Source organism: Artemia sp. Qi Xiang Cuo, chromosome 7 (assembly GCF_049724085.1).
Source record: "Artemia sp. Qi Xiang Cuo chromosome 7, ASM4972408v1, whole genome shotgun sequence".
Taxonomy (NCBI): Eukaryota; Metazoa; Arthropoda; class Branchiopoda; order Anostraca; family Artemiidae; genus Artemia; species Artemia sp. Qi Xiang Cuo.
In genome coordinates this window covers 13,469,909-13,492,846 of record NC_142800.1, presented here as the reverse complement: position 1 = coordinate 13,492,846, position 22,938 = coordinate 13,469,909, and the positions used below count along the sequence as shown (strand labels likewise).

General features: G+C 33.8%; 1 protein-coding gene across 1 annotated transcript in view; it reads right to left on the bottom strand.

Annotated features, from left to right (window-relative positions):
* Positions 1 to 9,087, bottom strand: part of Ppn (proteoglycan-like sulfated glycoprotein papilin) — a 264,027-nt gene extending 254,940 nt beyond the window's left edge. Inside the window, exons 1-3 of the mRNA XM_089091753.1 lie at positions 9,039 to 9,087; positions 6,751 to 7,004; positions 5,531 to 5,760 (exon numbers count right to left, since the gene is read on the bottom strand). Of these exons, the coding sequence (XP_088947879.1) occupies positions 5,531 to 5,760; positions 6,751 to 7,004; positions 9,039 to 9,087 (533 nt within the window). The remainder of the gene's footprint in view (positions 1 to 5,530; positions 5,761 to 6,750; positions 7,005 to 9,038) is intronic.
* Positions 9,088 to 22,938: the final 13,851 nt, after the last annotated feature.

Genomic DNA, 22,938 nt, shown 5'->3' with positions numbered 1-22,938 from the left:
CAAGTTTTGCGAATTTGAAAGTGCTAAAAGATCATAATAAATTGCTGTAGCTTTTTGTAAAAAATTTTAGAAGGATGGAACAGTCCCTTATACAGTAATTTTACTACACTAATTACGACCCAGGCTGCAATCACAGGGGGAGGGGGTTAAAGCTGCCAGAATTATCTTGGCTTCAAATGGCATTTCAGTTATAAAGTAAAATACGCTTGCATGTTTTTTTTTTTTTTGGGTGTGTCCCAGTAGGTTATTGTAACAACTTTCAAAAATTAATAGGAGTTGCTTTTGGACACTTGTTACAACTGTGTTTATTGCGCAATTGTGTGCAAGAAAATAAAATTTGTAACGACTTTTATTAGTCCATTTTAAATTACTAATATTTATTGGCTGTCAGCTATTCAAAATAGTTGTGGAAATAGAGCAGTTATTTCCAATTCTTCTAATATTTAAATTGCCATATGTACTGGAATGGGAGTAGCCGGGGGGGGGCTTCAAGAGGGACAGTCTCCTTAAAATATTCAATGTCTCCCTACGAAAATCCTAGAAAATGAACGTAAAGCTATGTTCTTGCAAAACACAGTGACCCCTAGACCACTCGCAATTAAAAACCCTAGCTAAGCAAACAATTCATGGAACTGTTTTATTTCCGTTAGGTCTACAGGTCTGGAATTAAAATAAGTTTCTTTATGCTGGAAAAAACTCTTTGATTACACATTTGAGAGGTTGAGAATTAGAGGATTGCAGCAGTCTTTCATCAGGCTTTTTGAGCCTTCCCCGGGCGGTTGCTTGTATATAGTTTATTTTGTAATTAGTAGTAAATAAAGCAAGTCAAGTCAAGTCAAGACACACTTTTTTTTCATTGAAAATGACCCGTTTTTGGTAATTTCTTTTAAAAAGTGAAAAAACGACAATTTTGCTCCCCCCCCCCCCCCACCAATTTTTTAAAAATGCCTTGAGAGGGGGTGTTCATTCAAAAACCCCTTTTTTCACTATCTTTATTAGAAAAACTGAAAAATAGCAATCTTGCCTCCCTCTGATTCTGGAAAATACATTTTACCCCTCTCCCTTAGATTTTTGTAAACTGACGCCACTGTTAAAGAGAGTTGGGTTCTCTTACAGATCTTCTTAAAGGAAATTTTATCTTAATTTAGGCGAAAATCATCGAGGGGTCACCACCTTTCAGATATCATACACACCAGGTGACGCATGCCAAGCGTGGCGGAACTGTATCAAGCTTAACAGAAAATATGCCACGCGTGGTTCACGAGTAGTAGACCTGAGCGGTTCACGTGATGCTCCAAGTTGTACACCATGCGACGAAAATTAGGGACCCCCTAAGCATTTAAAGTAAGGTAAACCAAAAATAAAAGATTTGTCTATGCATTTCACGATATGCTCTAATGAACACAAGGACACCAGTAGATACTTACAACCTCAAATACAAAGCGCCAGCTGTAAATATCATTTAAATAAGAATTTTACTGCGACTTCATATTTTGCTTCTTATAACATATACTTATCCACCTACATGAACTTCCACGCAACATAGCATGCAGAATAAATATATGCAAGAATAAAATGTTGTTCGAGAAATAAACAAGATCGCCTACTCATCAACCCACAATTTGTACTTAACAGTCGGAGTGATTTATTAACTGAACTCACTTTAATATCTAACTATAACTGAGTCATAAATATCCCACTTTAAACTAGTAAAGATTCCATTTAAGAAGATACGCCGATATACAGTGTTTTACATACCACCAGAGCTCAAATTTTATGCGAAATAAATAAGGTTATGAGATAATTAGATAAAAAAAACAGTGTTTTCTACTGAAAGTAAGGAGCAACATTAGAACTAAAAACGAGCAGAAATTATTCCATGCATGAGGAAGAGCATCCCCTTCCTCAACCCCTCACTCTTACACTAAAGTGTCTAGTGCTTTAACCGACCACTGTGTTTGTGAAGCCGTTCTTAAAGAATTGGGAAACAAGGTTAAACTTTATAGAGATGAGCAAGGGGTTGAGGATGGGCCAGGTCTCTTTATATACGGAATTATTTCTGTTCGTTTTCAGTTTTAATGTTGCTCCCTGGCCAAAATATGATGTAGGATACAGGCCCCATAAATCCCCGATTTCTTTATGATGAATTTTACAGATTGTATTTGTTTTAATTTTTTAAGATTGTATTCATCAATAATTGTAAATGAATGATATCGCTCTGCTTTTTTGGTTTTTATGCTTAAGAATTAAAATATTCGATTACAATTAAAACTTTGGCAGAATTTGAACATTTAGTCGAAAATTTCGATGTTCAGTAGTTTTGTTAAATAAGTCATTGATAATATTTTTATTAAAAAATCGGGTGGACAGAAAGGGATATTATTATTCATTTAGATGGAAATTCTGCGTGATTTTTGATCTCCTGTGCGGCTGAGGCCATTGTGATTTCTGGAATAGGGACATTCACATTCACAGTAATATATGCTACTGTGAATGTCCGAAATCTGATTAATGTCGATATTTACCGGTGAATGTCCAAAATTCATTTTTCTCTGCTGGGATTCAATTAGCTTTGCGAATTAGCTTTTTCAGTCTTGTGCAAGCTTTGATCGTAAAAGTTTAAATTAGGTTAGGTTAGGTTGTGTTAGGTAAAATTAGGTTATAAGTCTCAGAAATGGGTCAAAAACCTAATCCAACGTAATCTTACCTTGCACTGAATTTGAAAAAGTTGACTGACAACGCTGACTAAATCCAAGGAGAAAAAAGGTATTTCGGACATTCACCGGTGAATGTCGTAATTCACCAATTTCGGACATTCACGGTAACGTATATATTTAAATACATTGAAACACCGTATATAAATGGTAAAAGAGAAATATCACCATTTAAAGGCGCTAAAAACCAAACTTCTGGTAGCACTTCCAACCCCCCTCCCACCCGCTCACGAAATTTCCTGGTGAGGCTAATAATGTCCCACCTCGCCTTTTCCGAGGCTAATGATGTCCCACCTCGCCTTTTCCACCTCTGTGCCGATTGGCAGGTAAATTATTCAATGTAATATAGAAAAAGATTCTTGAAATGGGAGGGACACTATTAACCCCACCCCCCATAGCACCTATAATGAAGGTGTAGACCGAAAATATTTCTGAGAATCAAGAGCGATTAAACATTAATTTCTAACATCCCCATCCCAAAATTCATCCATATTCGTCTGAAAACTCAATGAAACTTACAATATTTACGCATTAAAATGCACTCTTTGAGGCACCTATGCCCCCCCCCCTCAGTCCACCAACGAAATGAGCCACCCCTCATGCTTCATAACAGTTGATGCCCACTGATACATTACTGTACATAATTTTACAAAATATAAATTAAATTAGTTTACTTAAAAGAAGCACAAAAATAAGTGTCAGAAAAACGTTTCCTACAATACTGAGGGAGGTATCACCCCACAGCACTCTTGTTCGGTCAGTTAATTGTTAGGTCAGATCTTACAAATGAATGATGATTGGTTGCCAAATATTCCACTTTCTTGTAATCTAGCTAGGCTAGAAATTAAAAAAGAAAAACAACAACTGAAGCTCAACAATATGTCAACAATATAGTTCACAACAACTACGCAAATGCACAATATAGAAGTAGTGCTTTCGCACTTTTTTTACATTTTTCTATCAGAAAGCCTAAATGGCTCTTAGATGCACACCCTAACAACCTCAAATTAAGGGCCTTAACGTTAAATATACATTAAGCATTACTCTAAATTACATTTAAAAAAAAATGGCGCTGATATTAAATCACGAGCCACATAATTTTAAGGTCAGGTAATGTCCAATTAACTGAGTCATTTCATTACTTTCAAGGTAAAAAAAAAATGGCTATTATTATGACACCTTCAACCCCTCATATTATTGGAATTAACTTTTAATTTCCATTTTGAATTAATCAAATAAACAGTTAAAAAAAAAATGGATCTTTTATTAAAACCTTCTACAAATAAAGGCCATGTCCGTACATTTACATTTACATGATGCAAGTCTATCATTTAAATGTAAAAAAAAAATGGCGCTTCTATTAACAAACTCTCAAAATCATTTTAAGGTACTGAAATGTACCTTGAAATTATTCATTTCTATCATAACCATTTAAAAAAAAATGGCGCATCTAAGAAAAAACTCTACAACACATTTTAATGTACGGTACAGGAACTTTAAATTTTTAAGGAATAAAAATTAAATGTAAAAAAAAATGGCCCTTATATTAAACCCCGCTAAAAATAAATTTACGGTCATGAAATTTACCTTGAAAGTAGGCATTGATCTCATTTAATGGTAAAAAAAATGGATCTAATATTAAAAAAATATCAAAATCATTTCAAGGTACTGAAGATACTTTTGATAAAACAAGTCTTCCAGCGAAGGAGCTGCCTCAGCCGCCTACCGTATTACTGTGCTTAGGGTTAAAACTCAAAGTTAACAAATAAAAAAAAAACAGTTATGGTGATTATAGCTGATATTTAAAGAACTTTTTTAAATCCATAATATTTACAGAAATGTCATTAAATAGGCTACACAAGGCATGTTGGATTTCTATAGGATATAAGCAATAACTGGAAGCACGGATCAATTCCAAGCGACGATTTGAGAACCATTTATACCCAGTCACTTTTGGGAGCTCTTGAACGTGATTAGGTTCATTCATAAATAACGAGAATTGTAGGGTAAAAGATAGTAGTATTTGGATATTAGGCGAATGTTGAAAACCATCGGTTTGAATGATTCAATAACACAGAAAAGTTCTGAACTGTTAGTCAGACTGCTGCAAAGGGATAGTAAAGCCTACTGGCTTTATGGCACCCTAAGATGTAACAGAAGATAAAAAAGGAAACAAAGACAATTGTGTTTTACAAATGTACAAAAACAATTCGATTTATGAAATCTAATAATTTTTTTTCATGCTTTGAAAAAGCCTGATCTTTGAGTTTAATAAAAGCTTGGTGTTACTGTAGGTATTCAGTTAACTTCTTTTTTTGGGGTGGGGGATCAATCAGTAAAGTGGAATCAGTAAAATCAATAGCATCAAGTATATATTACAAAATAAAACTTAAAAAATCCTGAAATTCGAGGTTTTCACATGGAGGGATTACGCAATTTACGAGACAAAAAGGAAAATCAACCACTGTGGACAAATTAATTGCTGGAGATTATATGAGATAATATTTGAGAACCGCAGTTATATTGGAGCGACGCATGGGAATAGCAACACCCCCCTCAGGAAACTAGAACACATTTTGAAAACTATATAAAATTGAAAAATAAGAAAAATTCCCATTTATATTCTTAATAAAAAAAAACGCTACTAGTAGTCCTCCTGCCACCCCCTGGAAAGTTCCTGAGTGCTTACGCAACGATGTATATCTCCATTGAAATGAAACTTCACCCTCAATTTGAGGTCTAAATACAGGGCTCATAAGTAATTTTTTGACAGTCTAAGAACATATCTAAATATCTACAACATATCTACAACATACCTTACAGACGAGGGCATTAGCTGTGGGTCACACAGATTGTCGCTCACCACTTCAAAATTGGACGTTCTTGAGCAGCTGACATTTCTCGTCTGTTGCCCTCCCCCACAAGAGGCATTGCATTCACTCCAGGCCCCGTATGCCCATTGATATGCGTCAGGTTGAGCTACTGACACGTTGCTAGGGATACTGTATTCATATTCAATTCCAGGATTAGCTTCTTGGTATAGTAACTGAAAAGTATGCCTTTCTAAATTTTTTTTTTACCAAAATGAATACCAAATTAAACTTCAGCTAAATAAAAATTGGAAATTGTACCGGCTGATGAAATGAGTCCCCCGATAGCGCTGGTGTCGTCTAGGTCAAATTGAAAGGGAATAGAAAACATCACGTATGAAATAGATTATAGATGGCATTCATGGTGCAGATTTCGTAGCGATATGTTTTATATAGTGCCCGACTATACGTACAGTGTGTTTTTTTCTTTCTTAAAATAATGTCTTTGGAAATGGTTGATCTAAGTGGATAAAATCGAAGTTTTATACCTTAAATTAAAAACAAAAGTGCAAAAAATGTTAATGGGTGTGACCCTAGAGGTAGATAAAAGCAATTACTGCATTAATTGTTATCTATATTATTAACCGAGCAACAATTCTATACATAATTATTTATCGATTTATTTTTCTTGAAAACAGCACTAGATTTTTTCCTGAACATTGTCAAACTATCATTTTACGGTGCAAAAAATTAAACTAGATGGGTCATATCTTTGGCAAAATTCATTTACCCCTCCCAGCCCCCTTAATGTTATTTATAAATCGTCCACTGACTGAAATTAGAGACCCGCGAAGGATGAAACCCTTGAAAATAAGTAGGAGGAGTTTTTGAACGTAATTTGTTTGTAGCTTTTAGAGAAAGACATTCCCACTTGATAGCTGTGAAGTGAAACCTGGATTCTAAAATGTTTCTCACTGAATGCTAAGCCTTGTGGAATGAAAATTACAATAATAATTTGTATACCAGGAGCCTGAGCTTCGCTTGGTGATACTTGTTCTTTTGATAAGGGTGTTCGTAATAAGTTAATTTTTTGTTTCCCCATATGAAAAAAAAACAATCTAGATAGGTTAATATATATATATATATATATATATATATATATATATATATATATATATATATATATATATGTAATACATGAATAATATAACATAAAAACAACTTACAACTAAGTATAATGCCTCATCAGTTGGTCCAACGGCTGATATTACTTCAGGAGCAAAGAAGCTCTGAGACTTTCTTTCGTATTTAAAAGTTGTGCCGCAAAATTTCATATCTCTCGGATAGTCAATTCTCCAATTTCCATTTAAATAGTAGTGCCCAGAACTGTTCCTTAATGAAAGATAGTTGTTCGATGCTTCGATTTCTGATATTTTAATGTTGGTCGCACCCGCAGGAATTAAAACAATGTCATTGTATCCTGAAATGGAAAGCATGTTTTGGATTAGTCATTATTGTCTCTTAAATGGGTAATTGTGCATAATATGGTACCCACAAAAAAGTCAAGTTTGGTTAATGCTAATCACAAAAAATAAAATAGGATGAATATATAATTGTTTAGAAACAAATATGGGCTATATATTTGCACATTAGGGGGGGGGGGGTAAATCATAGCATATATTAAATACGTAACCTGACCTAACCTAGGTACCTTCCCCCCCCCCCTATACCCCAAAAAGCAACAGTTTAAATATCGTAAACGCAATAAAAACCACGCTTTGCATTCTATTTCTCTATTGCAAATACCCGTTTGGCGGGTTTCGTGTCTCGTTTCCTTGATACAGTTATAGCGCTGAGTACCAGATAGTGCACAAGTTTCCTTAAATTGTTTAAAGTCAAATAAAAATTGATAAACAGAGAGAAAATAAATTTTTAGTCTTAATGCTAGTTTTGTACATCAATTTTTTCATCTTCTATTTCTTATATTTTTATTACAAAAATATAAATTTAGTTATTTTTTATTATTTAAAAACAATATTGCACCAAAATGAATTTTTAGCTTTTCTTTGTCCCAACCCCTTACATTAAGCGCCTTCAAGTTACCACTCCTGAAACCATTGGCTGAGCCTAAACCTTTCTCTAAGCAAAAATCAATCAAATCACTTAATCCTTATATATATATATATATATATATATATATATATATATATATATATATATATATATATATATATATATATATATATATAAAATAAAATAAAATAAAATCTTTTGTAAGTCACTATCATTATGGAAATCTATAGCAGCAAAATCTCATATCTTATTATATTTCTTTCATGCTATGTTGATCTTCTCATTAATATCTGGCCAAGGTGGAAAATCAAAACGGAGAAAACTACTATAATGTTTTTCCAATTTAAGGCTAATTATGCCGACTATTATCCGAAAAATTTCTACCCAGGGTCTAACAACTGGGTTTTTATTTAACCATTAAACACCAAAGGCATAAACTGAAAAAATGGAGAAAAGGGCTATTTATTTACACTACAACAGAAGTCGGTATGACTTTTGACACCAGATACCAGATACACCAGATACTCACTCCATTTTTTTATTATTTTACTGTTGATTTCAAGTCAGCCAAAACATACGCGAAGAGAGGAGGCTATGCGGCCCGCGCTTTGTGCCAAAATCATTATACTCTTAACAATTACTTATGTCTATACAATAGTTCAAGCATTTTTTTTTTTTTTTTAATTTTGTTGAATTTTAAAATAGACATTTCGATCAAATGAATTAACCATATCTGACGATGCATTAAATGGCGACAATAAAGGGTAAAATCTGAAGCAGTACACTAAATCAGTGCCGTAATTTGCAATAGAACAGGGGGGAAACTCCTCCCCCCCCTATCTGAAGTTTATTGTCTTCAAATTTCTTGTCGAAAATAAGGTAGGTCTACATAATCAAGCATCGACGGAAAGAGATCAGTTTTCTTTAGTATATCTTTGCCTTTATGGTACTATATGGCTTATTTTTCATTTCTTACTTGGTCATTTTCCATTGATTTGGAAAAATCAGTTACTACTTTGCCCCTCCCCAGGATTTTGACGAAATTACGCCGCTGCTTCCAATATATAAGCATATATTAACAATAAATACCATTCTATTGAGCATTTCAAAAATTAAAAACAAAAATAACTGTAGTCTATAAAGACAATCCCAATCTGATTTAGCACCGTTTTGGTACCATTTTTGGCCCATAACGCGGTGCTAAATCATGGTGCGACAATAAGAGATTACTTTTCTTTAAATACCAAGTTTTTAGCTGTAAAAAAAAACTAAAAGAATTAGAAGTCATAGACGAAATTGAACCTGAATTCTTATTAAGTGTTCTTAAAGTAGACCAAAAAACATTATTTTTTTTTTTTTAATGCATTAAAGTTTCGCGATGAACTGCAAAATAGGCGTTGGACTCCGGGAAGCTCAAAGACGTAATGGAAAAACCACTAACTTGGCCAAAGAAACGTCACAGATTCAAGAAACAAAGACATGTGAACCATTTCAAATATGAGGAAGTTTTGGCCCCAACATCTCGATATTATTCAATGTATCTGTTCGAGACGTGGACCATATTCGTAGTCCAAGAACCAGAAGGACATTTATATACATTTCAAACATGAGGAAGTTTTGGCCCCGATATCTCGATGTTATTCAATGAATCTGTTCGAGTCGTGGACAATGTTCATAGACCAAGGACCAAAGGCTCATTAGACATTTCAAACATGAAGAAGTTTTGGCCCCGATATCTCGATGTTATTCAATGAATCTGTTCGATTCGTGGACCATATTCATAGTCCAAGGACCAAAGGCACATTAGGCCTTTCAAATATGTGGAAGTCTTAGCCCCTGTCAGTACATCATTATCTCACATGCTTAATTTTTCAAGCTTATATAAACTGGTAAAATCCTAACTTAATCACAACCTGACTATCCTTCTACTTTCTGCCTACTTTCTACCTCTACTTGTTGAGAAGGTGCAAAAAAATTTGAATCTAAAGAATCCAAACAATATTCAACCATTACACTAGTATAATAGGCCCGATTTTAGCACTAAGATCTTACGTCTAAGATCTTACATCTTTCTGCAAAGATTATCGTTTTTTAACTCATTAACCAGTTTTTTAACCAGTAAAAAGAGTCCAAACCTGATTGTTTAAGTTGTAGGAAGCCTGTATAAAGAGCGAAAACCTTTATGGTCACAACACTGTTTACTTTTAAAATCGTCATGAAAAATTTTTCATGGCGAAAAATTTAAAACAAATACCGTAGTGACATCTTATGAAGAGCAATCTGGCTATGCTACCTGCACTAAACTATCTCAGGTAAACTTAACAGGAGAGGACTGAGAGGGGGTATTCCCTCCCCTAATATAAACTGGGCAATAGTAATGTAGGGGTGATCTCCTGTGCACTATTATTATTATAGTATGGTGAAATAGATAAGTGTAAACTAATTAAATTTATGGTGAAATAAATATTATGGTAAATCTGATGAAATTAAAAGAACTTGATACCAGGACGACCCAAGACCAGTTTGAAGTACAACTAGTAAAGGTTTAGCTTAAGTACATCTACCATAATTGTGCTTCTTTTTATGCCTCCAAGTACAAACACAGGATTTTATTTTAAGGGGGGAGGGGCTGGTAACGATTTTTTAAAATCTTGAATTGAATAAGAAGTGCGTAAGAGTTGGAAAAAAATTTGGAATGCGAGGGGGGACAGCCCCCTCTGGACTTTTTTGGCTGGGCCACATTCGCTTATTTCCGAGTACTTTAGTATAAGGGTTGACGAAGGTCATAACTGTTTCCATATCATCCTGTAGACTGCTTTCAACTTTGATATTAATATGGGATTTTAATGTTTGTGTGAGATAATTACTGTTTACGGGATGTTTTTATGAACATTTATCCTGACTATGCCAAACTGAGTCATTTCCAAAAATCTAAGCTTGTAAAATGCTGATTTGGCAACCAAGCTATTTCAAATCTGCATAGGTAAAAGTATGGAGTTGTTTTCTCCCGTCGAATAGTAGTATAAAATTAATTATAATTATAAAAGCTGATAATAATTATTTAAATATATTTATATATAATTATAATTCTATTATTCTATTATAGTTGTATTTATAATTATATTATTATAATTGCATAATGTATAATATAATGTATTATATATTATTATAATTCTATACAATATTATAATTAAAATATTTAATTATAATTCTAAAATTGACAATTTAGAGCTGAAAGGGATTTTTGATAAATTCTTCGAACGTTGGATTACATTCGCTAGTTAAAATATAAAGTTTAGGGGGAGGGGGCAATGTATTGCTCAAAACCTAGGAGGAGGGGGGAAAAATAGTCGTTTTTTAATTTTTCAATGAACACAAAAAAAAATTCAAGGAAAATAAAATCTCCCCCCGGAAAAAGGTAGTTTCAAAATTTTGGGAGGACATAGGCCACCGTACCCTCCCCACAAATTGACACCAATGATATCCCCTCCTCCTCCCTAATGGCTGGATATAGGCCTAGATTGTGCATAAAATTTTGCTTATTTTCTTCTTTTTTCAAGATTATAGTTTTTGAAAAGGCCAAAAATAAGTTATAAATTACTTGTTTCTTCTTTTGCTACTTTTTTTAAATAATACAATCAAACTACTTTTTGGCTACTGTGTGATAAACATAACTTTTTTTTATGTATGTTGACTTATAATTTTTACGTTTCAGTGAATCCATTTGATCATGTAAGTGGGCCCTCCATCTGGAACCAAACGAGAAATGGGTTTGAGAGGGGACCTCTTTACAAGATTTTCAACCTGTCGGGTTGAGAAGAAACGATAAGAAGGGGTTAAAAGGAAATTTGTACCTCATGGCAGGAAGTAAAGAATGAAACATTAAACAGTTTAGGAGGGAGATTAAATTAATAGATGAATGACAACGTTTTGCATTGGAACAAAGTACCTCAAACGTGTTCTTGATCTACACATTTAAAATTCTGTCCATCTATATTCTGTTTTCAATTGTATTTTGTTTTCTCTTGTTTTTCGGTTTTAACTTCATGATTTTTAGTCTGTGTTTATTCTGTTTTTTTTTCGTTGGTCTGTTTTATTTTTCAGTTTTCTGTTGTTTTTTAGCTACTATCTTCTTGATTTTTTTCTTTTTTCTTTTTTTACATAAATTGTGTTTTTCCTTGCGTTGATATTTTTCTTCTCGTAACTTCTTCGCTCTAAATTCTCATTTCTAAATTTTCATTCCTCATTTTTCTTATTTTCTGTGTTTTTTTTTTTGCATAGAAACAAGAGCTTCTTTATAAACATGCAACAAAAATGCAAAAAGTTGTCCATAAATTATTTACCCACGGCATACAAATTATGTACTTTAGATATCAAAGGGCCCAACCTAGTCTTGCCCAAGTTTTGTCTTATTCATAGTATAAACACTGCCAGTTTGGTTAAGCTTGGAAAGTGAGCGTCATCCGTGTTTTACTTGTTGTTAGTGAGTTTTGTCGGCTTTGTTAAATCATTCAGTGATTTTGCATGTTTATCTATGACTGAATAAATTGTCTGTTTGCTCAACAAACTACTATATAACTGTAAATCATGTGATTTGAAGCAGAAGGGAGCTAAGCGTCTTTTTGGTGCTTGGTGCTTGTAGTGGTTTTTGGTGCTTGGCGCTTGTAGTGGTTTTTGGTGCTTGGTGCTTGGAGCAAAAACGTCTGTTTGGTGGTCTGCTGTCGTAATTCAAAAGGCGGATTGTTGCACAACACACTAAAACCAAAAAATGAAACGCTCTGGGATTTTCGATTCAGAACGTTTCATGTACATTGTCTATGGTAAAGAACCACAAGTCAAACATGGTCGTAGGGCAGCCCTTCCCCTTACCCTTTTTTCTCAAAGATAGTCGATTAAAATTTGGGGATACCCATTCTGATCAAAATAGTATGAAGGTCAATAACTATATCTCCGGGGATGACACAACCCCCAAAAGCCCCTGGAGCAACGGCTGTAAAATACGTAAGTTACCCATTTTTGATATACAAGGTTATTATTGGGAAAAGGAGCATGTTTGAGCCTGGGTCTCCAAAATGGCTTAGGATATTAAGGCAAAACTTTTAGGAAATTTTGAGATGGACATCGAGCAAAATTAAACCATTTTAAGGGCGGGATGGTCGTCAAAAGGGAACATAAGCAAAACCTAACGAACGGCTAAGGGTAATAAGTTGAAACTTTCAGGGCCACTAGTAATACTACTACTGTGACTACATGTGTGACTACTTGTGACTGCGACTGCCTTTATAAATCTTTCTTTATATCCAAGGTGTCATAAACTTTTTCTTTCTTCTCTATATCTTTTCCTGTAACTCTATCCTGGTTTAGAACATTATCAAAACTTTTTACCCTCCTCTCATTAACTCTTTTTTTATCACTAATTGTGGCACCATTCCTATCTTTAATTGGTACTAGTCCAGACTGACTACTCCCTCTCAATTTATTAAAATACCAGTACAATGTTTTACTATTATGCTGTTTAGCCGCAATTCCCAGATCCTTGGCAATTTTATCTATAGCCTCCACTTCACACCTCCTTAGTTCATATTCTACTGTTTTCTAGAATTATTCCATCCGTCTTATACATTGTAAAATTTTAAACTCTCCAATCAGGTATTCAACTGTTCCTGGAAAGTTTCTCTCAAAATCTCATCCTGGAGTCTACCAACGTCATGGCTTCCCGGAAGGTTCATTGTTTCTCGGAAGGTTCATGGCTTCCCCAAATCCATTTATAATAATACAATATTCTATTTGAGTACAAATCAAACAGTTCGTGGTAAAGAACTGTAAGTAAGGAGCGACCCGGATCAATGGTAACCGAAACTCTAAAAAACGGGATTTTGATACCAATAGATACATCAAAAGAATCATATTTTAATTATTATTTCAAATATATGAATTTCATCAAGTCTAATCCTACCCTTCAAAAGTTACGCGCCTGAGAAAATTTGGCCGATTTTCAAAAAAAGGGGGAAAGACCCCCTAAAAGTTATAAAAACTTAATGAAAATCATACCATCATATTCAGCGTATCAGAGAACTCTACTGTAGAGGTTTCAAGCTCCTATCTACAAAAATGTGGAATTTTCCATTTTTTGCCAGAAGAAAGATCGCGGATGCCTGTTTATTTTTTTTTTTTTTTTTGTTTTTTTTCCAGGGTGATCGTATCGACTCAGTGGTCCTAGAATATCATAGGAGGGCTCATTGGAACGTAAATTAAAAGTTCTAGTGCCCTTTTTAAGTTACCAAAAAAAATGGAGGGCAACTAGGCCCCCTTCCACGCACATTTTTTTCCCACCGTCATCTGATCAAAATTGTGAGAGAGCCAGTTTGTTCAACATGGTCGAAAATATAAGAAATATGTCTTTGAGGATGACTTAACCCCCCAAAGGCCCCGGGGGGAGGGCTGAAAGTTATGAACTTTACTCAATGTTAACATATAGCATTGGTTATTGGGAAGTATACAGACTTTTTCAGAGGAGATTTTTTCTGTTAGGTGGGGGAAGGAGAGGGTCGGGGGCTATATGGAAGGATCTTTCCATGAAGGAAGTTTTCATGGGGGAGGGGACAATGCTATGACGGGGGCGCCGGATTTCCCAGCATTATTAAAGAAAAAGATCAGGAATTAAATAAAAAAAAACAAGTTTTTCAACTGATCAACTGATTGTGATTAAGAGGTCATTTTTAAAGAACTGGAAAAAAATTCGAACTATAGTTTAAAGAGCAGGGTATTGACTAGGGGGCGAACCCCCTAATGTACGTGTTAAAAATTTATGAATATAGAAGTTCGTTACGTAAGTTAATTCTAAGTTACATATATTTATTACTAATAAAAACGTTCGTAAATAAAATTAAACAAGTTTCGAGAAAGCCATTTAACCAAATATAATATACAAATTTTGTTTTAATTATTCATTTGCGGTGAGCCAAAATCAAAACCTTCATTAATTCAAAAACGTTCACAAATAAAATAAAAAAACAAGGTTTTTTAACTGAAAGTAAGGAACGACGTTAAAACTTAAAACGAACAGAAGTTATTCCGTATATGAAGGGGCCTGTCCCCTCCTCAACGCCTCGATCTTTACGCTAAAGTTCGACTTTCTCACAACTCAATTTTTTTAAACAATAAAAAAACATATCGTACCTCATCTAAAATTAGGGTAACGCAAAGAATTTAATATGAATGACTGGAGGGACCAGGGTGGACATTTTGGACCAGTGTCCACTTGAACATAGGCAAAGGACTAAAATAGTATCCTTTCTAACATGAATTATCATCTTTACAAGTCACAATGTAAAGTGTGATCTTTACAAGATCACAATTTACAAGTCAGAAAGATTAAGAAGGATTTGTCAGAATCACTACTTTCTCACTGAGGGGCGGGAAGGTAGTCCAGTGGATTTCAGTGCTACTACAACTACTGTAGAAGCAGACTTCATTAGCATTTGATTTTCAAAAATAGAACTGCTTGTAGAGAATTGTACGCTTTCCTTTTGAAAACGAATTGTGGAATCATACTCCGCGAGTCAGAAAAATTAAGAAGAATTTGACAGACTTGCCAATTTCTCACTTGGGGGCTATTTTAAACTTAATGCTTAGCTGATTATGGTATAAGCACAAGCCTTGTATTATAATATTGAGTGTCCAAAAAAGCAACATGGCCAAAAAAGTGAATAATTAGGATGATGTACGTTGTAAAACCGACAGAGGTCTTTGTTAAGTCTTCTTTGATCACTGAATGAGATTGGCATCATGCTAATTTTTCGTCCATTTATCACTCGGTGCATAACTGCCCTCAGGAGGGGGGATGTCTCACAAAAAAGATCATTTTACCCCTACCAAAGAAATCCTCTCGTACCTTCCCCTTAGGTTCGCTTATTTGTACACCTATGTATTGGTGGCTTTCTTCTATTTCAAATACGTTAATTTGTTAATTTTTTTTGGACATGCAGAAACCAGCTGGATGTGTGCCTGGTCGTTCAAATCGAAGACTCGTGTATTTTGTGGCAAAATCAAGTTTAAGTAGTTTTTTTTTTCTAATTCTTAAAAACGGGGGGCTCTCAACGAGTCCCCACAGAGTATATGGCATCAGCCAAGTACGCAGGGGGGGGGGGGGGCTGAACTTCTGGGCACTTCTTACTCGTGATATTAAATATGGTTTATTACTGCTTCCCTCCAAAACAGAAACCCACTGAATGCACCTGTATACAAGGGTGCATCCCGGATTTTTGTTTGGGGGGGGGGGGTACAAAACTGTAAAACACGCATCAAAATTTTGCTTATATGCATTTTTGTTACGTTTTTACGAGTCGGAAAAAAGTTTCAGGGGGGGGGGGGGTAAACCCCCTCCCCCTGGATACGTCCTTGCCTATATACAATACTTTGTTTTAGCCGAGTCAGGAGTTCATCGTCGCATTTTATCCTAGTTTATATATCCTCGTGGAACCATAGTCTGATCCTGTGAATTCGGTCAGATTTGTTACTGAACAACTATTTAGTGTTATATTTTGTCATTTTTTGAAATTTTTTGTCATTTTTTGAAAGCTTATAATTTTTTAATTATTTTTATAGAGCCTACTTGTGAATGTGTAAATTTCAAAATCTGGTCACTATTTTGTCAGTAAAAAAAAAAGAAAAATGGAAAAAAAAGCTTAAATGTAGTCTTATTCTTATTTGGTTCTTAAATGTAAGAGTGGGAGTTTAAATAATTAATGTTAAAAATGGGAGTTTAAATACACTAGTTTCATATACACTCAGAAGAACTAAATTAAATAAATGAAATAAATTATCACAGAATAGCTGTAAATTGAGAACTAAGATCAAACAAGATAAATTAAGCATTAAGGGCTTACATGCGAACATAATATTTAAGTTTCACAATGTACCAACTTTAGGTGAGATTCATATACTCTTCGAAATCGCAACTTTTGCAGCTCTCATTTCTCGGCCAGAGTAGTTGCAACACTTCTTTGCAAAGGGATATATATAAATCGCCCAATCAAACATAATAGATTTAATCAATTGTTTCAATCCCCTTTCCTATGTTTTAGTTGCTTCTTAAGATGGCATAAGTTCGGAGATAGGGATAGGAAATGTTTTATATTTACTCCAATCTAATTTTCTATATCTTAGTGTTTTTCTTGAATTAAAAATTTGTATCTTTTGGTTTCCAGAAATGATGTTTGGAAAAAAAAGCTTTAAAAATACCTGGTTTTTCTGAACGCAAAAATTGTTAGAATTGAGAGGTTCAATAGATTGTGTTTTATCAAAATTAGAATTTGAGCTGAGTTAGGTTTTATAGCCTGCAATTATGTTTTGTTTAACATAGGGTTCGGATAAAAACTATACTCGTGCAAACGATTCTTTGTTAATTAGAATTGAAAAGTCCAAGACCTTTATTTCAGTCTTTCACTTTTCCATTTTTTTACACACCCAACAACACCTTTTAAATAGACACTAGTGAGCCGCTCTATTTTTTCAAAAACCTCCTTCACAGAAAACCTCTTTTTTCATCTTTTCCCCTCTTTTGTAAAATTAAGTTTCTTTTTTAACACACTGCCTTTTGAATTACCAAAACGGTCTTTCTCAATGGACATTCGTATCCATCCTTTTTATTTTTAAATAACCTCCTTCAAAAAACCTCTTTTTTCAGCTTTTTTGCTCTCTTTTAAAATTTAGGATTTTTAACAAACTGTCTTTTGGATCACCAAAGATAATCTTTCCCATAGACCCAAGTTTGCTACCGTAAGTATTTCAAAGCACTCCCTTCGAATGGAAGATCTCCTTTTCTGTTTTTATTACTAGTATGCCTCCTTCATTTTTTAAATGTCTCCTTTAAAGAAAATCTCTCTTTTTAGTTTTTTTCACTCTGATGTATACCTTATGTTGCTTAACATTTGTTTAGTTTGAATTGAATTTTTGAATTGGATTAAAATTTATTAAACAAAAAAAACACAATTTAATCATTTGAGGAGTAGCCGTTCAAGATACCATTTTTTTTAGCCACAACAGCCGCTCTATTCAGGAAAAACTATTGTGCCTCCATAATTTCTTCAAGAAACCTCCCCCATAACCACCAAGAATTACTTAGATTCAGGAAAATGCACTATAATAGACCCACAGATGAACGGAAACTTCCTATCCTCCAGCACTAACCTGAAAAATCTTGATAGTAGAAGGGCCTTATTGACTACAGAACGAACACATGTGCTGCCATCTACAATTTAGTTTAATGCTGACGGGACATAATTTATTCAAGGATTATCGATCGAGTCTAATCGGGGTGGGTGTGTCAAGGTCAATCGATCTGTTGTTGTTTGGCCACGTGCGAATGACATGAGGGATGATTTACATAATCGATGGGGGAATTATTGATTCACGAAGGGGACATTAAGAAACAAACATGGCTTCATTGTTGTTTGGTTAGCTTAACCTGAGAAATAGCACCTGTGAACTTGATTTACATAATCGCGAGGGGAAATTATTGATTCACGAAGGGGAGAATTAGAAAACATAAAAGCTTCTTTAATCTTAGGTCTGAGGGATAAACGTTCTTTAGGACAGAGAGAAAAATTAATATTCTATTTTCAAATAGGGCTTCATTGATCTTTAGTGTCAGGAATTATAATTGACAACACTTGTTATCTTGGAATTATGCGGGAGTCTAAAGAGATAGAAATTCTATTTTTAAATACGGCTTCACGGAGCTTTAAGTCGGAGAGGTAAATTGATATTCTAACGAAACCCTAATAGTTTAGCTAGGAAAATTTATGAGATGAAGAGATTAACGTAGGAAAGGGTTTCCTAGAAATTTGAAATGCGTTAGCGCACAGATGCCATACAAAAGGAACACGCTGAAATTACGTTTAGGGATTATTTGGGCGAAACGGTTTTATCCATTTTATGGGATTATTTCGGCGAAACCGTTAGAGACATTTTGAAAGAAGATTTTAGAAAGGGTTTTAGAAGAGGTTTTGAGTGTGGTCGTTATAATACACAAGTTCCATTTGAACAGCGTTGTGAGGTCCTCTACCCCAACCCCAAAGGGTTCCAATCCTCATACCCCAACCCCGAAGGAAGCCCCCGGTCCTCAAAGGTCCACCGGGCTCCCAAAGGCCCTCCACCGGTCCCCAAATGTCCCCCAGGCCCCCAACTGCCCCCCGGACACTCAAAGGTCCCCCAAGCTCCCAAAGGGCCACCAGCGCCTCCAAAGGCCCACCCCAGACCCTCAACGGCCATCCCCGGGCCCCCCAAAGGCCCATCGAGCTCCCAAAGGACCAACGGGGTCCCCAAGGCCCTCCACCGGTCCCCCACTGTCACCCCGCCCCCCCCACGCCCGCCCAGGGCCCCCCAGGCCCTCCCTCGGCCCCAACGGCCCTCCCCCGGCCCCCCTCCGCCTCCTCCTCCCACCTCCTCCTCCTCCCTCCTCCTCCTCCTCCCTCCTCCTCCTCCTCCTCCCTCCTCCTCCTCCTCCCTCCTCCTCCTCCCACCTCCTCCCTCCTCCTCCTCCCTCTTTCTCCTCCTCCCCTCTCCCCCCCCATTCCCTCCCCATTTTTTATACTTTTTTTGTGCATTGAGACACAGAACGACCCCCTGCCCCTGGCCCCTCCCCCCGCCCAAGGTCTGATTTTTTCAAAGTTCATTTTGAATTTCTTTCATTGAAATGCAAGGGTTGGAATATTTCAGTAGTGTTTTTTTGTGGTTTACCTTGTCAAAGTTAAATTTTCTTTATTTATAAATTTTCATTTTGAATTTCTTTCGTTGAAATGCAAGAGTTGGAATATTTCAGTAGTGTGATGTTGTAGTTTACAATGTCACAGTTACATTCACTTAATTTTTCAAATTTCATTTTGAATTTCTTTCGTTGAAATGCTAGAGTTGGAATATTTCACTAGTGTGTTGTTGTAGTTTACACTGTCACAGTTACATTCCCTTAATTTTTGATAGTACATTTTGAATTTCTTTCTTTGTAATTCTAGAGTTGGAATATTTCATTAGTGTTTTGTTGTGGTTTACCATGTCACAGTTACATTAACTTCATTTTTTATAGTAAATTTTGAATTTCTTTATTTGAAATGCAAGAGTTGGAATATTTCAGTAGTGTTTGGTTGATGTTTACCTTGTCACAGTTACATTTTCTTTATTTTTAATAGTTCATTTTGAATTTCTTTCATTGAAATGCAAGAGTTGTAATATTTCAGGAGTGTTTGGTCGTTTTTTAACTTGTCACAGTTACATTTTCTTTATTTTTCATAGTACATTTTGAATTTCTTTCTTTGAAATGAAAGAGTTGGAATATTTCAGTAGTGTTTGGGTGCGGTTTACCTTGTCACAGTTACATTCACATCATTTTTCAAAGTTCATATTGAATTTCTTTCGTTGAAATGCAAGAGTTGGAATATTTCACTAGTGTTTGATTGTTGTTTACACTGTCACAGTTACAGTCAATTAATTTTTCAAAGTTCATTTTGAATTTATTTAATTGAAATGCAAGAGTTGGAATTTTTCAATAGTGTTTGGTTGAGGTTTACCTTGTCAAAGTTACATTTTCTTTATTTTTCTAAGTTAATATTTTATTTATTTCTTTGAAATGAAAGAGTTGGAATATTTCAGTAGTGTTTGGTCGTGGTTTACAATGTCACAGTTACATTATCTAAATTTTTCAAAGTTCATTTTTAATTTCTTTCTTTGAAATGCAAGAGTTGGAATATTTCAGTAGTGTTTGGTAGTGGTTTACCTTGTCACAGTTACATTATCTTAATTTTTCAAAGTTCATTTTGAATTTCTTTCGTTGAAATGCAAGAGTTGGAATATTTCAGTAGTGTTTGGTTGCGGTTTACCTTGTCACAGTTACAGTAACTTAATTTTTCAAAGTTCATTTTGAATTTCTTTCGTTGAAATGCAAGAGTTGGAATATTTCACTAGTGTTTGGTTGTGGTTTACCTTGTCACAGTTACATTTTCATTATTTTTAAAAATTAATTTTGAATTTATTTCATTGAAATTAAAGAGTTGGAATATTTCTCTAGTGTTTGGTTGTGTTGTACATTGTCACAGTTACATTTTACTGATTTTTATAAGTTTATATTGAATTTATTACATTTAAATTCTAGATTTTTAATATTTAAGTACTGTTTGGTTGTTGTTTAACTTGTCACAGATAAATTTTATTGATTATTCAATTTTCATTTTGAATTTAATACATTGAAATTAAAGAGTTGGAATATTTCAGTAGTGTGATGTTGTAGTTTTCACTGTCACAGTTACATTTTATTTATTATTAAAAGTTTTTTTTGAATTTATTTATTTGAATTGCACGAGTTGGACTATTTAAGTAGTGTTTGGGTGTGGTTGACCTTGTCACAATTACATTTTCTTGATTCTTCAAATGTATTTTTGAATTTAATTCTTTGAAATGCAAGAGTTGTAATTTTTAAGGAGTGTTTGTTTGTGATTTAACTTGTCATAGATACATTTTCTTGATTTTTCATATTTCTTTTTGTATTCATTTAGTTGAAATGCAAGTGATTAAATATTTAAGTAGTGTTTGGTTGTGGTTGACAATGTCACAGTTACCTTTTCATGATTATACAAAGTTCATATTAAATTTATTTAGTTGAAATTCAAGAGTTTTACGATATAAGTAGTGTTTGTGTGTGGTTTACCTTATCAAAGCTACATTTTCTTGATTTTTCAATTTTCATTTTGAAGTTATGACTTTGAAATTAAATAGTTGGAATATTTCATTAGCGGTTGGTTGTGGTTTAACTTATCACAGTTACATTTCTTGACGTTTCAAAGTTCATGTTGAATTTATTTCTTATAAATGCAATAGATTGACTCTTTAAGAAGTGTTTGGTTGTGGTTTAAAGTGTCACAGTTACATTTTATTTATTTTTAAAAGTTCATTTTTAATTTATTTCTTTTAAATGCAAGATTTGGAATATTTCAGTAGAGTATTTCTGTTTTATAAATGTTAAAATTTTATTGTACTATATTTTTCAATGTACTATTGAACTTATTTAAAAGTAATGAACTATCGTGACTATTTCTTTAGTGTTTGCTTGATTTTAACATTGTACAATTTAAATATAAATTATAATTAAATTAAAATTTTAAATTAATTCGTTTTTTATACATTTTTTGAAATTTTACTTAGTGTTTGCTTTTGGGTTAAACTTTCTAAGTTAACTTTCAATTATTTTTCAAATTTCATTTTGAATTTCTTTCGTTGAAAAGCAATAGGTTGAATATTTCAGAAGTTATTGTGTTTTTTTTACCTTGTCAGAGTTAAAATTTCTTTATTTTTCAATTATAATTTTGAATTTATTTCGTTGAAATACAAGAGTTTTAATATTTCAGTAGTGTGTGTTTGTTGTTTACCATGTCACAGTTAAATTTTCTTGATTTTTCAAAGTTCATTTTGAATTTCTTTATTTGAAATGAAAGAGTTGGAATATTTCAGTAGTGTTTGGTCGTGGTTTACCGTGTCACAGTTACAGATTAGTGTTTTTTCAAAGTTCATTTTGAATTTCATTCGTTTAAATGAAAGAGTTTGACTATTTCAGGATTGTTTGTTCATTTATTTAATTGTCACAGTTACAGTTTAGTTATTTTTAAATTAACTGTAAGATTTAATTACATTTTAATTATATTTGGTTAATATTTAATAATGTGTTTGTCTTGTTTTACATTTTAACATTTTCATTTTCTTGTTTTTTTAATGTTCATTTCGAATTTATTTCTTTGAAATGAAGAGATGGAATATTTCAGTAGTGTTTGGTTGTGGTTTACCTTGTCAGAGTTACATTCTCTTTATTTTTCAAAGTTCATTTTGGATCTCTTTCGTTGAAATGCAAGAGTTGGATTATTTCAGTAGTGTTTGATTGTGGTTTACCTTGTCACAGTTACATTTTCTTGATTTTTAAAAGTTCATTTTGAATTTATTTAATTGAAATGAAATATATTGAGTATATAATAATTTTTGTATTGTTTACTAAAATGTCACAGTTACATTTTTTTGATTTTTCAAAGTTCATTTTGAAATTCTTTCGTTGAAATGCAACAGTTTGAATATTTTAGTAGTGTCTTGTTGTGCTTTACCTTGTAAAAGTTAGATTCACATAATGTTCCAAAGTCCGATTTAGAATCTACACGTTGAAATATTAAAGTTTTAATATTTAAGTAGTCTTGTTGTACGTTTCATTGTAAGTCTTAAATTCTGATGATTTTTCAATTTTTATTTTGTATTTCTTTCGTTGAAATGAAATTGTTGGAATATTCCAGTAGTGTTTTGTCGTGGTTTAC